Here is a 21,844-nt window from a genome sequence, read left to right as displayed (position 1 = left end):
TAAAAACATGAATAACACGAAGTAAAAATACACGGTATACGTCAAGCATGTCAACTTTTGCTTATCAACAATCCACAAAATCAGCAGATTGGCCCTCACCGAGGTTGCCTGTAATAATAAACCCTATTACCTTTAATTACACCAATTTCATGAAATTCTGTTTGTAATAATTAAATAACACACATACATAACGCTGCCCTGCCTTCATTTTATTGAGTATCCTCAAATGGGAGGGAGAGTGTTCATCAGAGAAGAGAAGGAGCAATCATAATTCAAATGTAATAAAACAATATGACTTTAAAGTAAAATTTATAAACATATAAATGTACTGTATTATTTTATTACTTAATTCAAAATCTATCACAAAACAAATGTTGTAGTGGGTTGAACTATTATAAGTTTTAATTACACTCTGTACTGGGTCCTTTTATAAGCTTGACATGTAACATAATTGGGAGAAGAAGAAAATTATTAAATTTGATATAGTATTAAATCTAATCTTTATGTCATGGTCTAAATTTAATTAACAAAGGTCCCTAATTTCATTACCATATGATATATTTGTTTTACCAAAGTGAGTGCGGTAGTCAAGTGAGAGGCTTAGCAATTGCTTGTATATGTCAACTAGTTTTGTAGTATTTAGCAACATCTGACTACTCATGGTATTATGGAAAATCCTAGTATTTAGTTTTAGTGTAAGATGCATTTCTTTATGCTTTTAGAGTTGCAGTACTGTTTGTCCCCAATGTAGTATGTGTACTGGCTTTAAATCAGTTCAGATGCAAAAAGATCATGTGAAGTTATTAACTAATCACTGCCATGGTTGCATGGTCCACTACAGCCCATTCAAACCGATGGTTTCAAAGTGCTTCACTTTGAAAGCCGATGGGCAGAAGTCTGGTTCTGATGTCAATAATACAGACCAAATATATTCAGGGCAATGGAGCTGTGGAGTGCAACAAGCAAAAATTCCTTATTCACTTACATTTTTGCAGATCAGGTTTAATTTCAGTGCAGCATAAAGTCAACACACAGTGAGTTATAATGATAAATAAATGTGGCGGCATTACTATTTCATACATCATCACGTGACATAATTGTCACACGAATGTAAAGACTAAACAATTTTATTTTCTCCTTGATGTTCTAAAAGGTGTCTGTTCTCCAGTATTATACATTTATGGATTTATCCAGCTCACTCACACAGATGGCTTGATGAAGTTTATTGTTTAGTTTCAGCAGTTATCCATGCACCACATGTATAATGATATATTCCACCAAGCTGCAGTGACACAGAGTTTTAGTAACATTAGAATAAACAATATGTCCTTTATTTTTCTTCATATACAAGGGAGCCCAGGAGACCCTCCTACATTGAGCTTCAGCAGAATCTGGAGGAATAATTAGCAAATGTGGGAAGAAGGAAGCTGACAGGAGTGTTTAAACAATGTGCTGAAGGTTGCAGCAGTGCCCGGGAATTTTTATTTTTCCTCAGGGTGAAACTTTTGAGCAGCAGCAAGACCCATTATACACATGAACCTTCATTAAAACTCACTATGCAGCAGAATTGAAGTTTGGTTCTTTGACTCTAAAAAGTCCCCTTGACGTTCAGATCATACCTTTAACTGTGTCTGTATCAATTCGGTCGTATATTATGTGCAGAAATGTGATGTTGACCTTTGTTGAAACTCTTCGTTTCTCCGGCATCACCAGTCTGTTGTCGCCTTGCGTGGGATTTGTTGGTCTGGACGTTACTTTTTAATGCCTTGAGATAACTCAGTTGTAATGTGGTGCTAACACAAATGAATAGAAATTGAACAGTACGCGTTTGTAATGTAATGATCCACCCAACACTAGATGATGTAGGGACATCACATTTATCAATATTAAAGATAAAACAGTTTAATAAACACACTGTGATTTCCTAATCTATTTTACACAAGCTGATCTTTAAGGTTGACTCAAATATTTGGTTTGAACAGCTAAAGGAACTCAACTACATGAACACACTTTCATTTAGAAGATACTGTTTACAAGAAAGGGGTTTACCTGAATGCTGTTTCTAATTGTTCTAAATTGTAGTTTTAACACAGCTGGTATCAGCACATCAATGTCAAATGCATGAAAATATAACGGTACAGCTGAATGAATCAAAGGAGATTTCGCAGAAGGTTTGGTTGGTGGCTGACCAAGAAACCTAAAGGTATTTAGTATTCACTACCAGAATAAGACATCTGCGTCTAAATCGTATAACAGGGAGACAAAATATGCAAACAAATTTCCTTATCTCTACTGGAGTTTGGTCTAAACATTAAAAGGCGACTGGGCGTATCTGGACATATCATCTCAGTGTTTCCAAAAACCTCCGTGAACATGGGGCTTTTGTGGATCTAGGCAATAGTTGCTTTACTTTCACAAAATGGCCTTTTTCTGATCCCCAATGCTGCTGAAAAGCAAAGAGACTTGCTTACGGAGCATTTGTAGTTTTTGTTTGTCTACTTCCAGGCTCTTTTAGTGGGAAAAGGCCTTTAAACAGTGAAAAGTGCAGATGCTGGTTGAAACACAGCCTGACGGTAAAGCCCAGAAGAGGGAGGGAAAGGAGTTAACTGCAGAGGTTTAAGGCCTCGGCGGTGATGAGCTGTAAGGTGATAAATGCTACCTTACAAGCAGAGTCTGTTGTGAACCTGTGAGGTATATTTCCATCTGGGGACTGATCTAAGGTGGAGATGCAAGCGTCTTCAGAGCAGTGAAACAACTATTGAAACTACTGTAAGTGCACACTATAAACTGGAGCTTGCGCGGTTACAGTCAGTGCCAGGCAAATACACAACACACTGTGTCAATATGTTCCTGACCGACAGATAAAAATACGGGACACTTTATAACGTTTTTTTACCCTTTCAGTGCTTAGGCTTTTTCAAATCCTCATATCAAGTCCACAAATTGTCAATCAGATGACAAGTACCAGAGAGACCAAAGCTAAAGGCTACTGTACGTGTTTCGGGTCAACAGCCCAATTATATTATAAGTTGATGTTTTCTCCATCATCAGGATGAGCAGGAATCTACAGCAGACTGGGTTTTTATAGAAGTCAGAGTCACTGTGAGCAGTACCAGAGGTCAGTGGTGAGATAAACACACAGTAACCATCAGAAACACTGACGAAAAAGAGAGAAACTATCTAATTCCACAGCTTCCCTCCAGATACACTGCTACAGAGCTGCTGCCTCTACTTACGACGACAGGCTCCTCGCTCAGATCTATTTACAGTTTTACAAAAGCAGACATGAGAGATTAAAGCGCCATTGATACTCGAGTGATATTTTGTGGCAATGCAGCAGGGATATATTGGCTTCAGCATGAACACATATACTGGTACAGATTTCAGAGGATTGTTTGGGACAAAACAGTCCAGAAAAGATGCAGCCCAGTGTCAGAGGTTTGATGAAAGGTCTTCGATGCAATAAAGTGTGTAATCTGTAACTGAAAAGACTGTTAATGAGTGCAGATTTGAGCTGACAATGAACTGATCCAAACCCCAACTTGTGTTGATAGGTTTTAGTTTTCACTTTCCCAACTTTAATCTTTTCTTGTTTGCACGATTTTTCCAAACTGTTTCTGAAAGTCAAAATAGCCTATTTGCATTGCATCAATATGTGGCCAAAAGCTCAACAGATATATGTGTGTGTGGTTTGCTAATACAGATTAGAGATCAGGTGTTCCTGGTGGAAATGATGATTGTTGCTGTTGCAGATGGAGGGGCTGGTCTCTTGCACGCTCTCCTGGCTCCTGTTTCAAATGAACCTGACAGCTCCTGAAAATGTCCTAAGGAGAGAGAAAAACACATCGTGGAAAACTGTTCCCAACTGCAAATCGCACAGATTAATAAGCCACATTTCACATTGCAGTGTTAAAGCACTTCACATAATCTGAATGAAGGCTCTGCCTGTTCCTCTGGATACTTTCTGCTTGTGCTCATTTATCATATATTTGCTTGTTGGTCTTCTCATACATATTACAGAGCATGTGCATCTTTTCCTGGTCCTTTGTTGTCTTTAAAGGAGCTCTTTCAAACGAGAACTACGTAACCCAGAGTCCTACAACTTTTGTGTTAGGCTAAGTCACACTGACAGTGCCCGTCTCTACCTGGCTACTGGACGTCCAGTTTCCTCTGGCTGACACTGTGAATGAGCTGAGAGGGTTCAGAGGCAGCACTGTAAGCAATCAGCAGATTCTTGTTGAGGTCTCCGACCCCGCTGCCAGCCTGCAGCTTAGGGTACGGGGGTGTTTCGGCACCAGGTCTTTGTCCTTGAGCCTGGGCCTCAAATTCTGTCAGCTGCTCGAGGGGGCAGCCGTCTGGTGCCTCAGTGACGGGGGAAAAATCATGAGCACTCGCCTGCTCGTCCCTGGACACTGGACTGATGGAGACAGATGGAGAGCTTAAAGAAACAATAATGACAGAGACACAATATTTGATTTATTAGCTATTTCAAAGCACAGCTGCAGCATTAAATCAAAATTCAGTCATTTTAAATAGAAGAATGAAATTTCTGTGTTTGGACGAGGGCTGGACATGCAAGTTTATTATTTGATCATGTCAGTTAATCATTTAAACAATTTTCTAAGTAATAACAGCAGACATCCTCTAGTCCCCGCACATCGGTTCTTTGTCACGCGTGATGAAAAAGCAATCAAAACAAATTGGGCATTTTGAAGAAGCAAACAGCTTCAGTTAATGTGCTTTCATGTCCTGAAGTGTACGTGAAGTACAGTAAGTGAAGTCTTTTTCAGGCAAAACCAAGTGAACAAACAGCAAATTATTGGATTATGGAAATGATGAATTTAACAAGAAATGCATCTCTTTTTTCCTTCCTTTGAGAACTTCTGTTTAAATGAGCAGCACAAATTTAGGATGAGAATGACATGTAAAGCTAATTCAAAGAAAACAAAGAAGCTGTTGGTATGTTTGGAGCCACTGTACTGCAGATAAAAACCCAAACACTGAAATGAGCAGAAACTTACACAAATCTTTTTGTTTTACTCTGTAGATCTGTGCAACAGTAACCAACACACACAGTGTAGTGACAGTTAAAGCAGAGTGAGATGTGTTACCTGACGTCCATGGACTGGACTCCATCCGACAGCTCGTCCACAAAACTCTTATTCTCCAGGGGTCCCAGCATGATGACAGCGGGTTCAGCACGGGTTGGAGCGTCCTCCTCCAAAGCCTCAGCTCTCATGTCAGCTGCTGCCAACACACAGTGTCAATACACTGATATTATTGTCAACCTGAAATGTATTGGTATTTCCTAAAGTTACGGCACACTGGACAGTTTCCACTGAGCTTTTTTTGTGTCTGCTAAATAATACTGATTACAGCACGTTTTTAAGCCTTTTGATTTGGAATTTCTGTGTATTAAACCTCAGGCCCCTGTGAACCATTTTCCCCTTGAGACTGATGCATGAAGTATGAATAACCCACAGTAAAGAATGAGGCTCTTACATCATATTGTATCATTACATGCAGTAAATGTGGTGTTTTGTCTTTTACTAGCTGCTTGTTTGCAATCAGCATTTTTAAAATATGCCTTCTATACGGTTTATTCGATATGTTTTATAGTCCAGCCTTTCATGAATTAGGGTGTTTTATCTTCACTTGGGGAAGGCTGAGGTGATCAAACTGTGGTAATGTCAGTCAGGTCGGTCAACGAGTTCAGCAAATGCTGCAGGCTTTTGAGGTGCTGCTACCATCAGGAGGCACTGTCCCCCTATCTGTCAAACCCTGCTGAGTCACACTGCAGCTGAAACTGATTTCATAGAGCCACACGCATTGTCATGGAAAAACAAAAATGATGAAAAAGATGGAGAATGTTCAATAAATGGGACTGTAAATAAAATCAGTTGTTAAATGAGAAAAATAACGTAAATATAAGACATTAAATTACACTGGGAAAAATAATGAAGCCACTGGGGATGAGGACAGGAGTTTTGCAGGAGTGTGTGTGTGTGTGTGTGTGTGTGTGTGTTAAATGAAAGTTCTATTTAACATTCACCTGAGGCACCAGACGGAGGCTCCACCTCACTCTTCCTTGTTCTTTTCATAATCTCCTCAATTCTCTGGTACAACAAAAGGCAACACAAACAAAATTTAGAGGTTAGTTGAACTTTTTTCTTGGGCTTTTGATCATATATGACCTTCAGTTGTCATAATATTGTAGATTTCCAAAATGTCCATAGTTTGAAAACATGCTAAATGGACTTTGTTCTGATACTCTTTCTCCAAATCCATATCAGGGGAATGTCCAGCACTAAATGCCACACTTGCCACATTTAAACAGGTGCGTGTGAAGGTGAGTCTGCTACCTTCTTCCTCTGCAGCCTTTCCTGCTCCTCCTGAATGTGCAGCAGCTCCCTCTCCTGCCTCTTCCTCTCGGCTTCTTTCTGAGCTCGCAGGAAGGCCTCCTCCCTCTGAAAAGCACCCAGCAACACCTGCTCAAACACCTGCCGTCTACAACTGTGTACAGCTTGGTACTAAGCAGAGTGGAACAGGTTCTACATCGTTTCCAATTTATATCAAAGACAATGTACACCGACCTCTCTGTCCAGCTGGTCCTGCATGTCCTTCCATCTCTGCTCCTTCTGTCTTCTCTCCTCTTCCTCTTTGCTCCTCCTCTCCTCCTCCCGCCTCAGTCTCTCCTCGTCAGCTTGTCTTGCTGCTCTTTCCTGTCGCTCTCTCGCCTCCTGCTGCCTCCTTAGCTCCTCTTCAGCCTTCAGCCTGTAGGAGCACATTGAATTTGAGCAGGCAGCAATCGATATGGCACAGATTTTGGATTTTTTTATGTCAAATTTAAACTTTTAGGACTGGACCAAAAAACCTAGCAACACCAATGACAATATTTACCTAGTTTTTAGCTTTTTATTTGTTTTTAGTCATATGTTGATTTTTGGTCACCTTGTGCTTGTTTTTTTGTTCACAGTTTTTTGTCACATTGAGTGATGTGTTTGTCATATTGTGTCTGTTTGTTACGCTGTAGTTTGATACTACTGTATTTTTACAATGTTTATGAGTTGTTTCACATGATTGTTGTGGTTGTTGTGCATCTCTTTGTGGCCATGTTTGTCTTTTAACTGATTACATTTAAGCCAGAAATGTGAGCAGTAACAGACCGAGACATTAAAAACACACCGCTCCTCCTCCTGTCGTTGTCTCTCCTCCTGCTCCTTCTGTATTCGGGCCAAGCGTCGTCTCTCTGCCAGCAGCCTGGAAGCCTCCTCAGCATCCATTGTCCCAGCAACACTCCTGCCTGTGGGGGTACCTGGAGACTCTGGGGACATAAGGTTTATGTAGACAGGTTCATGGCTACTTAAAGTTTTGAGTTCTGGACAACATGTAAAGGACCACAAACAAAATACACACTATGTCTTTACCTGCAGCCAGTTCTCTGCTGGTGGATTTAGGAATCTTCTTCTCTGAAGTTTCAGATTTTGTTGATTTCCTCTCCAGGGTGCTGTGACCTTTGACCTCAACGTGGCCCCTGTCGTCAGTGTTGGGGGTGGTGGCTCTCTGTCGGAGAGGGGAGGGGGGGTACTGGCCAGGGGAGCTGGGAGACTGTGCATGATTCCTGGTTGACCTCACCCTAAAAAACACAGCAGAGCTAAATCAGCTGAACTCTAATCCTGACTCCCAATCACCTGTTTCCTGAACCTCTCCGCTTCTCGCTGAGACACGCTGCCCATTACCCATCGCCAGCTGTCCACTCCTTTACCGCCTGCACACTAATTCAATTTCAATAGTGAGTGTGTAGTGGTTCAGTGTAATGTTTGCGAGTGAGTCGTACCGTTTCGGTGTGGAGGGGCCCTTGCTGTTGGCCCTGAATGAAGCACTGCGGGCCGGTGTGTTCGGAGTCTCCCCCTGCAAATTAAACACACAGTGAATACACACACACGTTACATCAAACACTTTGAATACTGTTGCATTCCCACAGAAACATGTCACTGGGAGACGAATGCTGGAGATGCTGCACGCATTACCTGACACTAACAATGCAACGTGAATTATTAAGCAGTGTAAATGTAACTGCTGTAAAATAATATGATCTTCACTGTCAGCTTCTTAAGAGCCTGACACTCAAGTTACTGACTTTTCAGAATGATCAATTTCTTCCTGTCTAATCCAGGTCCTGTCATTTTTGCAAATAAACATGTGTTGCATTACCTCACTCTGACAACAGATGCTGTTAAAAAAATAATAATAATTTACAAAAAACAACAACAAAATAAAAGTGGATCGTCCTTAAAGCTTTGGTAGAGTAGCATTTTCCAGCTGACATCAGTTTAAAATGAGATCGCTCTCTCGGGATCAAATCAACTACAGAACATGTTGTGAATAAAGCAGCAAATGGAGAGATGTGTTATTAATATCTCTTTTCATTTCCATTTGACTGTTATCCACTTCCCTCAAAAAAAACCTGGTGATAACCGATGGTAAATTAAAACCTTAATGGAAAAATGTATTATATTCATTTAGTTAACAAAAGACGAGAAGTAATTTGACTGAATCATCAATATCCTCTTGGGATTTGAGGGAAATGTGGCCTAATTTCCAATAGACAATAGTGATGAGAATATTATGGGTTTGAAATAAAAGCAGCAAGTCACTCACTCATACAATAGTTCTTCTGCAGAGGTATTTCAATTCATCTACACATAGAGTAGGACCCTCAAATATCTAGTTTACCGCAGTGGACAGGCAGCGTTTACATATGCTGTATTTTCCAGTCAATTCAATTCAAACTTTATTTATATAGCACAACTTCACAACAAAGTCATCTCAGGCCCCTCTACAGAATAAAGTTATGACATATATGATATATATGTTTAGAGAAAACCAAACAAGTGCTCCTTGAGCAAGTCCTTGGCAACAGTGGAGAGGAAAAACTCCCTTTAAGAAAAGAAAGCTCCAGCAGAACCAGGCTCAGGGTGGGCGGCCACCTGGTTGGGGTGACTGGACAGAGGAAAGAAAAGAGCAACAAAAAGCTGGGGTTGTGTGGACAAATGTTACTTTGTGCAGTCCACCAAACTTCAAAATTAAGATTTGGTTTTAGGATTCAGATCAGAATTAGGTTGAAACATTTGGGGTTGGAAGTTTAACTGTGTTGAGGTTAGAGTGTGGAGCTACCGGATGCAATGTCTTCGCAATAAGACCATGTATGTGTCTTACTGTGGGTGTTTTGGCTCTGGATGCATCTTCAGGGAATCCAGCGATGCTCCTGCGATTAGAGGAACTTCTGTAGGGTCTGTGGTTGTTTGAGGGAGCTATTCGTTGGGACACAAAAGACACTAATGGATCACAGACCGACACACACATAAATGGATAAAAAAAAAAAAAACACATAAAAGCATAACCACAGACACCAACACATTTACACATGAAAATCAGAAACTTCCATAAGTGAAAAAGACACTTGAGTGTAATACAAATCGCAGATATTCACAAAAAAGACGTGTCGTTTCACCATTTTCCTCAGTTTTACCAGTTAGAAAGTTCAAGTTTCTACCCGAAAATCTTAAAAACACGTTCTTAGTAAAAGGGATGCAGTCATTTGGATTAAGAATCCTTTGGAAATGTATTCGCACTAAACAGGTATGTCATGCGAAAATTTCAAGCTGACGGTCATTTTGTGATTTCTACTGTCAAATGAAATTTAGCATTTTTATAACTTAACTGTTTTAAGATGGGGGTTGGGGAACAGAAAGTTGTCTCTGTTTTAACCATCATTTTTGAGAGGCCTGGCGTGGAACTTGCACCGCACAGTGTTCGGCTTCGTACTTTCCTGCTCTGAATGTGAACAATCTTTCTCACCTCTCTCCGGTGAGTGGAGGGCGGCTGATGAGCTGGACAGCTGTTTGTTCATTGGCTGATCCGCGCCAGGTGGAGACAGGAAGTCAACAACTGGTAAAAAATGAAACAAATCAAGTCACCAACACACAAAATCCTTAATGTGAACGCTTCAGCTGTAGCATCGGCCGATGATGTAAACGTCACAAATGTGTTCAATACCCCCCCCCCCCGGTCCCACAGCAAACACCCACCACACGACAAGCACTAAACTGCCAGCTCAAGCAGAAAATAATTCTGCTGATCGATGAGCCGTGCACGCCGCCGAATAAATTAACCTCTGTGATGCAAGACAGACGTGAAGCAGCAGAACAGAGAGAGCAGAGACCGATCGTGGTGCAGCCTGCTTCGTTATGAAATGGAGGGTGAGGATAGAGAAGCAGCCATTGCAGAAGCCCATGAAAGAGGGAGGAAAAGATTTTAAATGGCACCAGGATCACAGAAAAGAAACCGAGTCACCAGCAAATCTGAATTTATAATTTTACCATATTGCTGTGAAACACTAGATCGAGAAAGAAAATTCGGGATGTCGTCGTCTTTTATATAATTAAAGAACAGAAAACATGTTAACTACAGCTAAGAAAATATAATGATAGCATTTATAACATAATGTTATGTGTTTACTTTGTTGCATTCAATCTCTAGAACAATGTTTATAGACTAAAGTTTTAAAATATCTCAGTTTTCTCTGGTCATATGGTGTAAATGTATAATTTTGAGGGGTAATGCGTATTAGGCAACATCACTGTTGTGCTTCTGTTAGCTCATTTTGCAGCTAATAAAACTGTAAAACCCAAACAAACAAGTGATTTTTGAAGGTTTAGGAAAAGTGCAACAGTGCAGGATGAGGATTTCTCCAGTGGCTACATCTGCAATATGCCACTGAGATGACATGATGGTGTCATGGTGCTGCTGTGTGTGTGACAGAGTCCCTGGAAATAGATGGAGGCCAATAGGTTTTCCATATAGCTACAGGGTGAATGTCTGCTATAGTGGAGCAGGCTGTTTTTTTTTTAGACTTTCCCTGCTGAGAAGGATGTTTATGCATCGTTAAACATGGCCCTGGGCAGGGAAGACAGGAAGAGGAGCAGCCCTTTGTTGTGCTGAATGTAAGGGTGGGGTGCTGAGTGTGTGTGTGTGTGTGTGTGTGCAGTCAGGGCTTCAAACCAGACAGTTATTAGTTATTAGGGACAAAGATGAGCATAAGTGGAAATATAAACTGAACTGTTGATGCAAATAGGTGAAGAACAAAAAAAAACAAAAACAAATGTCTTTTACACACATTAAAAAACACAAATGTTGAGGTACAAACGACAAAAGCTTGATTTAAAGCATTTTGTCTTTTTTTCTTTGTCTGCTTCAATTAGCAGCAGCTAATTCTAGCTCTTCATAGCTGGAAGGTCTCTGGTCCGAATGATTTTTTTCTCGCTTCATTTCGGTGTCAGCCAAACCTAAATGCTGCTGGATTTAGAGTTGTTCTAGTTTCTGTCAAACATGTGTTCAGTGAATGTATGTTGATCAGTGATGGAACATGTTGTACTTGTACTGCAAGAATGTAGTGTCCTAATAATATTACTGGCAACAGTAAAAAATGAGTAGAAATTAAAAATAAAAATCACTTTTTACAGGCGGTTTCTTTCCAACGCTGCATTGAATTCACCCACAGATGCAGTGAACATACACCAGGATGATAAAACAGCCAGTGTGACAGCACAAAGACGACCACACACATGCAGACAAAGTAAAAGCCGCAGGTGAGACGGTGAGATCCATGGTGTGGTAGCGGGATGGAGGTGGCACACACAGAGAGTGATCTGTACCGTTATGGGACTGGCTGGCACTGGAAGCAGCAGGAAGCTCATTGGGCTGTGCAGAGCCAATGGCATTGCAGGGCGGGGTCTTACGGTTACCTGGGCAGCAAGTGAAGCGGAGAAGGCGAAGCGTTACACTCTCACACACTCTTTCAAACACACCTCCATTGCTAAAACAAATGATGGAAACACACACCGTGACAGCAGTCGACCTCTTTCCGAACACGCAAACATAAACTGGAAAGAAAAATGTGAGATAAACCAAACTATGCAAGACTCCCAGCACCAAAACCTCACTGAGAATCATCAGCAAAATGGACAAAACAACATCTCATACGCAACAGGAACAGGCCAAGCTGAGGACCAACAGTCTTGGGACAAGGTGAAGCATCGCGCTTTAAAACTGTAACAGTGCATTTGCAATTAGAATGTAAATGTGGCCTCTTATGAATCTGTAGTTTCTGACATATCAGCTGAAGCCAGGCACAACGTCTCCACACATCATTCTTGCAGCTAGAAGGAAACATGGCAATGAGCCATTTCTTTCAGCTAAAACCAAGATCACTGGATCTCATCAGCACGACCATTTGATCATTTTGTGCTGCCAGAAACAAAAGGACATTATGCTTCTCCAAAGAGTTTATCTTAGCAGGATATACAAAGAGAAGGGTGCTATGTGTAACTAATCAGACCTTTCAAATCTCAACCACAGTGTGTTGAGCTGTATGCTGGGCGAGCTGATTGGTTCAGAAGGTCAGGAGGATGGATCAAAATGAATAAAGAAATGGAAATGAGAAGGAGAAGAAGGTAGGGAAAAGGAATAAGCAATAAGTCGAGTGGGTGGGGAAGGTCCCAGTCATTTAGATGGTGACCATACAGTCATTTAGTGACTGAGAAACTGGCTGCAAGATGGTCAAAGGGCTGCATGAAAATCATAGGCAAAATCCCCTTTTCATCAAATTGTTACAGGATTCTGACTATTTCTTTAACTTTCCTAAATTGATAATCCAGCGCCCATTTTATGTTGTGACTGGGAGGCTGTCCTGAAAAAGGAGCCAGGCATTGTTCACCTCTCTCAAACCTTTTTAAAAATTACTACTCATCTATAATTTGTCCAAGCAACCGCATCAAACTCTCTCTGGACAGGTGGACTAACAGTGCTACTGCTATTCCAGCTTTTCAACAATATTACAACTAGCTGCTTCTCTCTGCTTTTCTTTCCAACTGATAAACCAAAATCGTTTTTACCAGATGACGGCGCTAAATAAAAGGTTTGACGACCAGAGTAGGATTCATCCTATCAAAATGTTATACATTTGAATTTGATAGCTACTTAAATAACTCAATCTGGATTAAATCTGCTGACTGACAATTCCATCCCAAGTTCACGCATTACACAAATCCTGCTTCTCTTTGCAGTTGAAGCAAATACATCATCTGTAAATTTACAGTAAAAACATTGTAAGCGGAACTATGATGACAAAAAATGATCTTACATGGCCGTAGACATCTACAGTTTTTATATAGTTTGAACCACAAAGGCACCAGAAACCACACTCTGACATTATCATATATTTTTTTTCTGACTCTTCTTTAAAGCTTCAGAACGTAAAAGAATTATAACCAAGTCTCTACATTTGCACTATTACATCAAATATTTCAGATCTCTTCTTTATTATTTTAAAACTGATTTAGCTCCAAATGAATCCTCATGTTCTTGGAATCATGTGGCTGCACAGCACTTTGTAATGTAAACGTTCCTGTTCCTGTTTTTATCATGTTGATCAAGCCAGTTCGAAGTGGTTGCTTTATGGCCTTGAAGATCAGTTGCCTATATTTTCCTTTCAGTTCATCAGACCAAAAAGCATGTGGCCGCAAATAATTCTCTGGGTCAGACAAACTAGACTGTGGTCACGATGAACTGTCAGAATAAAGAGAGAAGTAGCAGCTGTTATCAGTGCACAGACTTTAAAGTAGACTAGACACAGAAAACTATGTGGCACAAAAGTGCACATGCAGACACTTTGTTCCTTTAGTGAGTCCCTGTCCTTTAATTGAGTGAAGCTGTAAGACGAGATGCTGCTGTTTCTGCTACACTGAGGTTCTACTGGGCCTGACAGATCCCAGAGCAGCCCGTCTGCCAGTCGGCTGGGCCGGACCCAGATAGGCTGCTGGATGGACAGTGATCCCAGGTCAGTGCCGGGACTGGTACTGTGAATAATTGATGTCATTACGAATGCACCACAGCGTCTTGAGCGTAGCTGGTGCCGTGTTTGTCCTCCTGCAGGTTGACATGATGGCAGAAATGCCTCCGAAAATGAGGCGGAGATGCCGGAAAAAAAGAGAGATCATGTCGCATTTTGCCTGCGTTTATGTCTTTGGCCTTGTTTGGTTCAAGGTTACATGTGTAACTCCTGCTATTTGGGGAATGAGATCTGCCTCCCAGCATGGAAACAAAACAACAGAGCAGCGACACACACATAGAAACACAGATCTATTCACTCACACACACCTGTAGCACATTTTTAGGCCAGAACCATGAGATAAAAACACTACGTTCAGTACGTCTGATTCCATTATGAAGCCTTTGTGACTGTAAACACACAGGCTCCTCTAACCCTGACGAGCTTTAGAGACAAAGTGCCGAGCTGCTCCTGCATTGCAGCCTCCACACCCTTTTCCATCCTCTGCCTTCTCCTCCTCCCCACATCTTCACCTTTCTCGCTTTACCCTCACATCACTGGCTCGGTCCTCTGCTTCTACTTTGACTTCCCCACCCTTTCATCCCACCATCCCCCTCTTCCTTTTTCCCTCTGACCTCCAGACCTCCTCCCAGACACCTCTCCTCTCTTCGGATCCTTCCCCAGCCCCCATCTGTATCCACCCCTTTGGCCTCGCCAGTTCTACATCTCAAACCAACCCTCTACATGACATCATCATTCTCCTTTTTCCTGTCACATCATCGACAAAAACCCCACCTTCCATCATACTCACCCTCCAATCCATCAGGCGGTCCTCCCCATGTCCAACGTTTAGGCCTGCTATCCAAGTGGTCCCGAGCCTCTCCGCCATCCTCCCCTCCTCCTCCTTCTCGTCTCTCGGCACCTCCAGCTCTCCGGCGAACTAGGGCCTCCAGCTTCTCCTGCTCGTTGCGTTCGGAAACAGGAAAGAACAGACACTCTCTCACTGAGCCATCGCTACGGCGACGAGCGCCTGGCGATGTGCTCGGAGACTGCTGCGCCATGGTTACCGCATCCAACTGCAGCAGCAACCTCACCCCTCTGTTCTCTTCACAGTTGTCTGTTTACTGTCTGCTGGCGGTCACCAGCGTTCGATAGCTTGCTCCTCTGTCCCTCAGTGATACATAATACAGCTGCTCTGTCTCTCTGTGTTTAGGTAGCACAGATTCTCTCTCTCTCTCTCTCTCTCTCTCTCTCTCTCTCTCTCTCTCTCTCGCTCTCTCTCCCTCTCTCCCTCGCTCTCTCTCTCTCCCTCCTATCCTTCCTCTTTCTCTCCCTACCTCAGTCTCCCTCTCTCTCTTTAAAGACTGAGTCTACTTCACACAACAGAAGGGAGGGGACAAAATGCAAACCATCACCACCCCCAAGTACATGCATGAACACACGTACATACACTGGGGACCACAGACACACACAGATATTTATATTTATACTGTTTGCGTTTGTTTTCTCTTCAGTCAACATTCATGATTAAAACCGTTTTTGATATATATTAAACTTTCGCTAGTAAAACAAGCTAATGTTGTGATTTCCATCTTCTGTCTTAGAACTTCTTTTTCTATTTTCCTCTACTAAGCCTTCTGTTTACAACCACATCTCACACTGTTTTTTCGATACGCGGCCATGTGGCAGCTGTTGCATATGCAGTAATTGCACCGTATAAACTTGATAACACTGGTCTAGAGTACTGTCTATATATGAAAGCCTGTCCTCAGCATTACGGGTTGTGTTGCTGAAGGTGCATGCAAAGTCACGCACACACTGCAGGACGCAGCCGGGATAAAGGGAGGAGGAGGGGTTCTGAGTCAATTAGAAGGATTTAAAGGAAGAGGGGGAGGCAGAAGAAATGTAAGTAGATATGCTGTGAGATATAGATCAAAGAGGAACAAAGAGAAGATCAGATGGATGAGTGAATGGCTTGGTTAAGGGAGCAGAATCTGTCCTACCCCTCTTATGTAAACGCTATACAGCTTTTAGAAAAAGGATCCACCTGCATTAATTCGGAAATTTGAATTCATTGTTTTGAAGTCAAGTGTCTCCATTTTTCTGGAGAACTGTAACAGCTTTTTCCCCATTTTCTCATATTATCAGAATCTGATATTTCTGATACAGAATTTTAAACAATTAAAAGAAAAATGTATAATCTGACTAGGATGAGGGAAAATAATCATTAAAAAAGCTGTAGCTCTAACTGGAACTAATTGATTTGTGAGAAAGCTTTGATCTAATATTTTTACAATAAAGTAAATTTATACAATTAGAAAATAAATTAAAATTAGCTACAGGTATGAATCCTGTATCCATTAATTATTTTCATCAGCATCATCAGAAGCTCATTGATTCTGCAGCTTTATTTTTCCCTTTAGCACTAAAATCTGTGCTTGTTACAGCACTGCGAGCATCGACTGTCTGTTCCAGTAACAGGCACGTGATCGGAAGGTGGTGATGCCATCACCCACAAGACTGACTGATCATCATGTCATTAAGTTATGCATGTGAGTGTGTAGAGGGGTGGGGGGAGGGAGTAGACAGAACATTTAAATCAATAGAGCCAGCAAACAGACCCCCTCCCGTGAATCCTCTGCAGACCACTGACTTATTAACCCTTCACATGCTGCTTAGCGCGTCAGTGGCCACCGTTAATTTATATTATGGGTCAGACTGACAGGGTTATTGCACAGACGCAACCAATTCACGTTTGAGTCTAAGAAGACATCAAAACAACATGAGTCAATGATTCTTAGCCCAGTGACTCATGCAGGGCAACGAAAGTGATGAATTATTGTTTTACTGTGGATGCTGCACAACAACCCTGGACGTGTTTTCATTAATCTTGTCCATTTTAATCAGCTTTTCTGCATCACCACAACATATCTGGTTTACACTTACACTGTACAGACCAACTGACCAATTATAAAAAGTACTTCTGTGTGCGGAGGAAAAATCTGTGTTAGTGTTTTCAACTTTTAGATATTGTTGAGCCAGATAAAACAAACAAAGTGGCTCTTCACGCGGTCGCATGCTCTTGTTTAGTAGTACACAGGTGTAGTCAGTGACTACATGTGCTTCCTTATTTGCAGCATGAACAGTGTGTACGTGTCCTTCAGAGAGCAAGTGGAAACCATGAAGTGTCTTTATGTTGATTTTTTTTCTCCAACCCTTAAAACGCACAGAAAACGAAACACACTGGTTTACCAGCGTCTCACCAACCTAAAAAGGTGGTGATGGTTTGTCAGTGTTGTATTCACAACTTTTTCCTGTCGCCCTCAAGTGACCAAAATATATAATGTTCCAATTAGTGCACAAAGTCCACTTCAAACGAGTGACGAGTTCAGACAAAAGGCAACACACAACGCAACATTTGATGACATTTCTCAACAGGAGGAGACATTTACATACATTTACATTACAAGATGGAGGAATAACTGTCTCCATTTATTCTGGGGCTGAGAACCTCTTGAACCTTTCTCGTCTCAGTTGAATCCACACAATTACCCACCTGACAGAAAGTCAGTAGAGCTTCTGCATTAATTACTTGCTATTCCCTTAAACTCAGGTTCAGCCAAACAACACCTGGAAATATATTCACTTGTTTATGGATCGACTCAATTAATTCAGCGTTAGCGAGCAAAACGCTGAGAGAGAGAGAGAAGAGGGGAAAGAGTGAGTGTGATCGCTGGGGGAAAAGAAGCCAGTGTGTTCAATATTATCCTGTGTGCACTTTCACAGCACTTCTTCACCATGTTGTATGTGCCACTCTCAGCTTCTCTCTCTTTTTCTGATTAATTCCATTCAACATTACCAAACACTCACTATGACAGATTCTAAGGGAATATATTTGCGTTTCTATAATTATCCGAGGGTTAAATCATGTCAACTGGACTTATTTTTCCTTGGTTAGAAACGTTTCACTACTTATCCAAGCAGCTTGTTCAGTCTGAAGAAAGTGGCTGGGGAACCCAGTTACATCCTCCAGAGTAGCCTTTGTTCCACCCAGGCCCGAATAAGCTGCTAAGGTGGGAACAGGGTGGAGTCATAAAGATGTCATGATTACGACCCTAACTCCCCAAACCCCTAAGATGGGGGTCGTTAGGTGTGCTTCTTTATGTCCTCCATCTTTATGACTCCACCCTGTTCCCACCTTAATAATAAAGTGGCTTCCACAGCCACTTTCCGACTTAAGTCTCGGAGGATATGAAACGTGCGGTTGTTAGATGTCTGAGTTCTCTCACATGTGTTGGATGCATCATTGCTGTGCTGTGAACTCTGACCTTCTCTGCCTCTTGCTGCTGCCGTCTCTTCTCCTCAGCTGCTGCCCTGCGCTGCTGCTCCTTCCTCCTCTGCTCCACCATCTTCCTCCCTCGCTCCTCGGCACAGCGCTCAAGCTGCTGCTGCACACGACGCTCCTTATCCCGCAGCACCTCAGACAGCTCTGCACACACGCGGGTTATGCACAAGAAGCGCGGTGAGACGAATTAAGTAAATTCTTTAATATCACTTCTACGGAACTGATTAAACGTTTCTTTTAATAGACATTTTCTTCTCAAGCATTAGGACATGTTGGTTTTGTTGCAATGGTTCGAGAGTATAGACAGGATGTGAGTGTGCTAGTGACAGATGAACAGGACAGACCACATAGAGCTCCACCAGCTGGAGAGTTACCCAGTTACCTTGTGTCTTCTCTTTGTCCTCTTGTCGCTCTTTTACCAAATGGAGCTGGGAGCCTTTGGACAGATAAGGGGAGAATTGAAAGATAAGTTGAGATAAAATCATAGACAAGAAACACAGCAACAATTAGAAATGATAAACATACAAAATGATTGTTTCTCCATCTTGATGCTGACATGTCTCCAATTTTGTCTCCCATGGTTTAAAAGACGATGGACATAAATCAAAGTGTTTAATGTGATCGGAAGTTTACCTGTAGGACTTCTGGGACTGGATGGAGATCGAGAAGGAGACGCATGCCTGTTGGTAAGCAATGACCCGGGAGGAGGGACCAGTGCTGTGTGTTTTGAGGAGAGCAGTCAGAAATGATTCACACTACACTGGCCAAGGGGCAGTAAAGATAAAAATGTAAAGCTGGAGCGGTGAACGTGACTCCTGCGTCAGTACTGAAAAAAATAAAACCTTAAACAGGAAATCACACACACACTGCATATGGCATTCATATACTAAAATACTAAATCTCCAGGCAGCTGCCCATTGTGTTTGGGGTCAAGTGTCAGTATAAGCTTTCAATGCAGGACCTCAGATCTTTTCCTGCTGTTTTTCTAAGTCAACCTCACATAAAAGCAGCCAGAGGTCATCTATTGACATCTGTTTACAGATGCACCTAAAAAAAAAATCCTTCCAACACACACACACACACACACACACATATTAGATATGCAAAAATATACAAATCTCCGCTAAGACCCAAGTGTCCCATGGGTCCGACTTCGGTTAATCTTCAGTCAGGATTACATCATATGCAAAACCATCAGCTGAATCGCATATTTTAAAGGAGGTAATAAGTGTGTTCAGTTGAGATAAGTATGTAAATAAAAAATGCATTTCAAAACATCTATAAGATGATCACAGCATGTCTTTGGTAAGAGTGTGTATATATATATATGTATATATATATACATATATATATGCAAAAAACAGTGTTCAATCGTTTCCATATTAGGGGATTAGACATATACACAGAGGTGCAGCACTAACGCATTACACATTTCCAGTATGTATTGCTGCGTTTCCTGTGGCTTCTCTAGAGGATTGATACGCTTTAAACGCGCTCATCAGCTAAATGCATTGCTTATTTTTCAGTGTATGCCTGCAATTTTTCCGTTATTGGTTAAAGGGTTAATTCTCTTCTGATGGGCTATAGCACAAATTTCGTGACTGACAAATATATAAATATTTAAATACTTAAGATCTCCAAATAGAAATGCATTGCAAATGCTGTCTGCCCCTTGCTACCTCTTGGAAATATAAACCATTTAAAATATTACGTACAAATCCTTGCATGACACAGTGGAGTCTTCACAGGCTCTGTACTAACAGACCTTCATGTGAGCAGGGTGGCTCCCATTACAGGACATTTATTGGGAAATAAAAAAAAATAAAACTATCAGATCCTATTTCCCTTACCTGTCATGGCTGGACGGCTTGGAGCCACTCGAGTCATCGCAGCGGGCGTCGAGTATTTTCAGCGCAGGAAAACTGACAGGAGCCAAAAAAGCGTTGATTGTGATCAAAATCCACAGGAGACCGATGGTTCCGCACGGTGACTCAGTAAACTGAGGGGAGAAAAACAAGGATGCTGAGGCAGCTTGTGGCAGAGAGACGGAGGAGGGAGGAGGGCGTCTTCATTCCTCCGAGCTGTGGCAAGAATCTCTATGTGATGCTGTGGCATGTGACCCGTAACCCAACTGCTGTCACACCGCTGTCAACACTGCAGCCATATTTAAATCTTATGACGACACCGAACGGCGCGGTCTACTTTCCCGAAATACTTGAAAATTAATATTAACCGGTCTGTGTTGCTGTCGATGCCTTGCGTAAGAATGAGAGAAAAATGCACTTTGTGTTAAATAAACTGTGATGTTTGCTCCAATCTCGGCTCGGTTTTAAGCTAAAACTCACAAACATGTGGCCGCTTTACAGTTGGCTAATTTACATATTAATGCGCCGTCATGCGTCGCCTAGTAACCAGGTGTCCGCTGCCAGAGAACGACGCCAGTTGGCAGAGTAGGAAAACTGAATGTTTTTAAAAACATTTAAATCACTTCAACAGTTTTTCATCTGTTTATATCTCTTATAGTAGTAATACACTGTGTTCTCATCGGCGTTTCGCCGTCATTAACACCTCTCCCTCTCCTTCACGTGGCCTGGTTTGGCTTCCACATCTGGCTCGTGTCAGAGCGCACGTGAGCCTGTGGCGGAGTTACGTCGTAGTTGAAGCGTTAACACGTCGATGTGGGTCAGTGCCTTCAGTGCCGGGCACAGGGTCAGCGACGGGCACAGGGTCAGTGATGGGCACAGGGTCAGCGACGGGCAGGGGCCCAAATAAAACTCCTTTATTTAACTTATGAGTTATACTAATCTTTAGTGCAATTTCATTTTGTAACTTTTTTTTCTAGTTATAAAATTATGGCTCTGTGTTCCAACCTCCACTCGCATTTACAATATTAAATTCTGATCTCCTTTTTTAAATTTCTCAATTAAATAGGAACGTGCACACTTTTTTTATTCACACGTGCTCACTTCTTTTTTTTAACAGAAAAAAAAGATTAATCTGGCCAATGGTGACATGAGAAGACTAAACATTTGCATTTAGTTGTTTGTTCTTGAAAAGTGATTAAATGCTGTTTTACATTTTTCATTCTTGGTCTTTTGACTATGAAGTCAATGTTTAAATAATTATTAAATATATATTGGGAAAATTACTACATCACACTCAATTAAACCCACGATGCTTCTACCATGCAGTGCTGAATTAATAAAAAATGTTCGTGCTTCTCTTAGCTGTGAAAAAAAAATACAAAGCCGTTAGAATAACGAGCTTAAAGGAACTAAATGTGAAATTGAAATTTTTGGAGGTGATGGGTTCACAGAATCCAGTGAATCAGTATCTTATGGGTAAGAAGACTTAACATAGGGTCTAAAAATAAAAGAGGCAAACATAATGTTGAAGCCATCATAGAAGGCAGCAAAGCACAAAGGTCAGGCAGGCCAGAGGTCAGACGCAGCTCCAGAGCAGTGGCCCTGGAGATGTTTGCACCACTCTGCTCAAGGTCACATCTGCAGTGCTCACTTGCCAATCGAGCTTCGTCAATACCCAGCGGCCCTGGATGTTGACAGCCTGGAGTTTGGACAGACAGACACCCTGTTCAACCAAGCCCTTTC

At 41.7% G+C, this 21,844-nt stretch overlaps 1 protein-coding gene across 7 annotated transcripts; it reads right to left on the bottom strand.

Moving 5' to 3' along the window:
- Positions 1–981: 981 nt before the first annotated feature.
- On the bottom strand, positions 982–20,405 carry map7d2b (MAP7 domain containing 2b). 7 transcript variants are annotated; one of them, XM_067486644.1, is made up of 17 exons: positions 20,087–20,405; positions 18,870–18,953; positions 18,619–18,672; positions 18,220–18,380; positions 14,703–14,850; positions 11,718–11,807; positions 9,862–9,951; positions 9,220–9,338; positions 7,838–7,911; positions 7,428–7,636; positions 7,186–7,324; positions 6,594–6,774; positions 6,363–6,467; positions 6,053–6,116; positions 5,112–5,244; positions 4,146–4,438; positions 982–3,824 (listed from the first exon to the last, which is right to left on the bottom strand). In XM_067486644.1, exons 1-16 carry the CDS (start codon positions 20,121–20,123, stop codon positions 4,150–4,152), a joined length of 1,977 nt encoding a protein of 658 aa, XP_067342745.1. In that variant the 5' UTR covers positions 20,124–20,405; the 3' UTR covers positions 982–3,824; positions 4,146–4,149. The 7 variants fall into 7 exon arrangements, with proteins under 7 accessions (XP_067342745.1, XP_067342744.1, XP_067342746.1 ...); XM_067486643.1 differs by having other exon boundaries at positions 5,112–5,247; positions 20,087–20,404; XM_067486645.1 differs by having other exon boundaries at positions 4,146–4,417; positions 5,112–5,247; positions 20,087–20,403.
- Between the last annotated feature and the right edge of the window lie 1,439 nt (positions 20,406–21,844).

Source organism: Channa argus, chromosome 19 (assembly GCF_033026475.1).
Source record: "Channa argus isolate prfri chromosome 19, Channa argus male v1.0, whole genome shotgun sequence".
Classification (NCBI taxonomy): Eukaryota; Metazoa; Chordata; class Actinopteri; order Anabantiformes; family Channidae; genus Channa; species Channa argus.
This window is presented reverse-complemented; position numbering and strand designations above follow the sequence as displayed.

Coding starts and splice junctions, on each gene's coding strand:
- map7d2b (XM_067486643.1), bottom strand. CDS start 20,123: ATGACTCGAGTGGCTCCAAGCCGTCCAGCCATGACAG. Junction 7,637..7,837: donor GGCCCCTCCACACCGAAACG/GTACGACTCACT, acceptor TGTGTTTTTTAG/GGTGAGGTCAACCAGGAATC. Junction 7,325..7,427: donor CAGCAGAGAACTGGCTGCAG/GTAAAGACATAG, acceptor TTATGTCCCCAG/AGTCTCCAGGTACCCCCACA.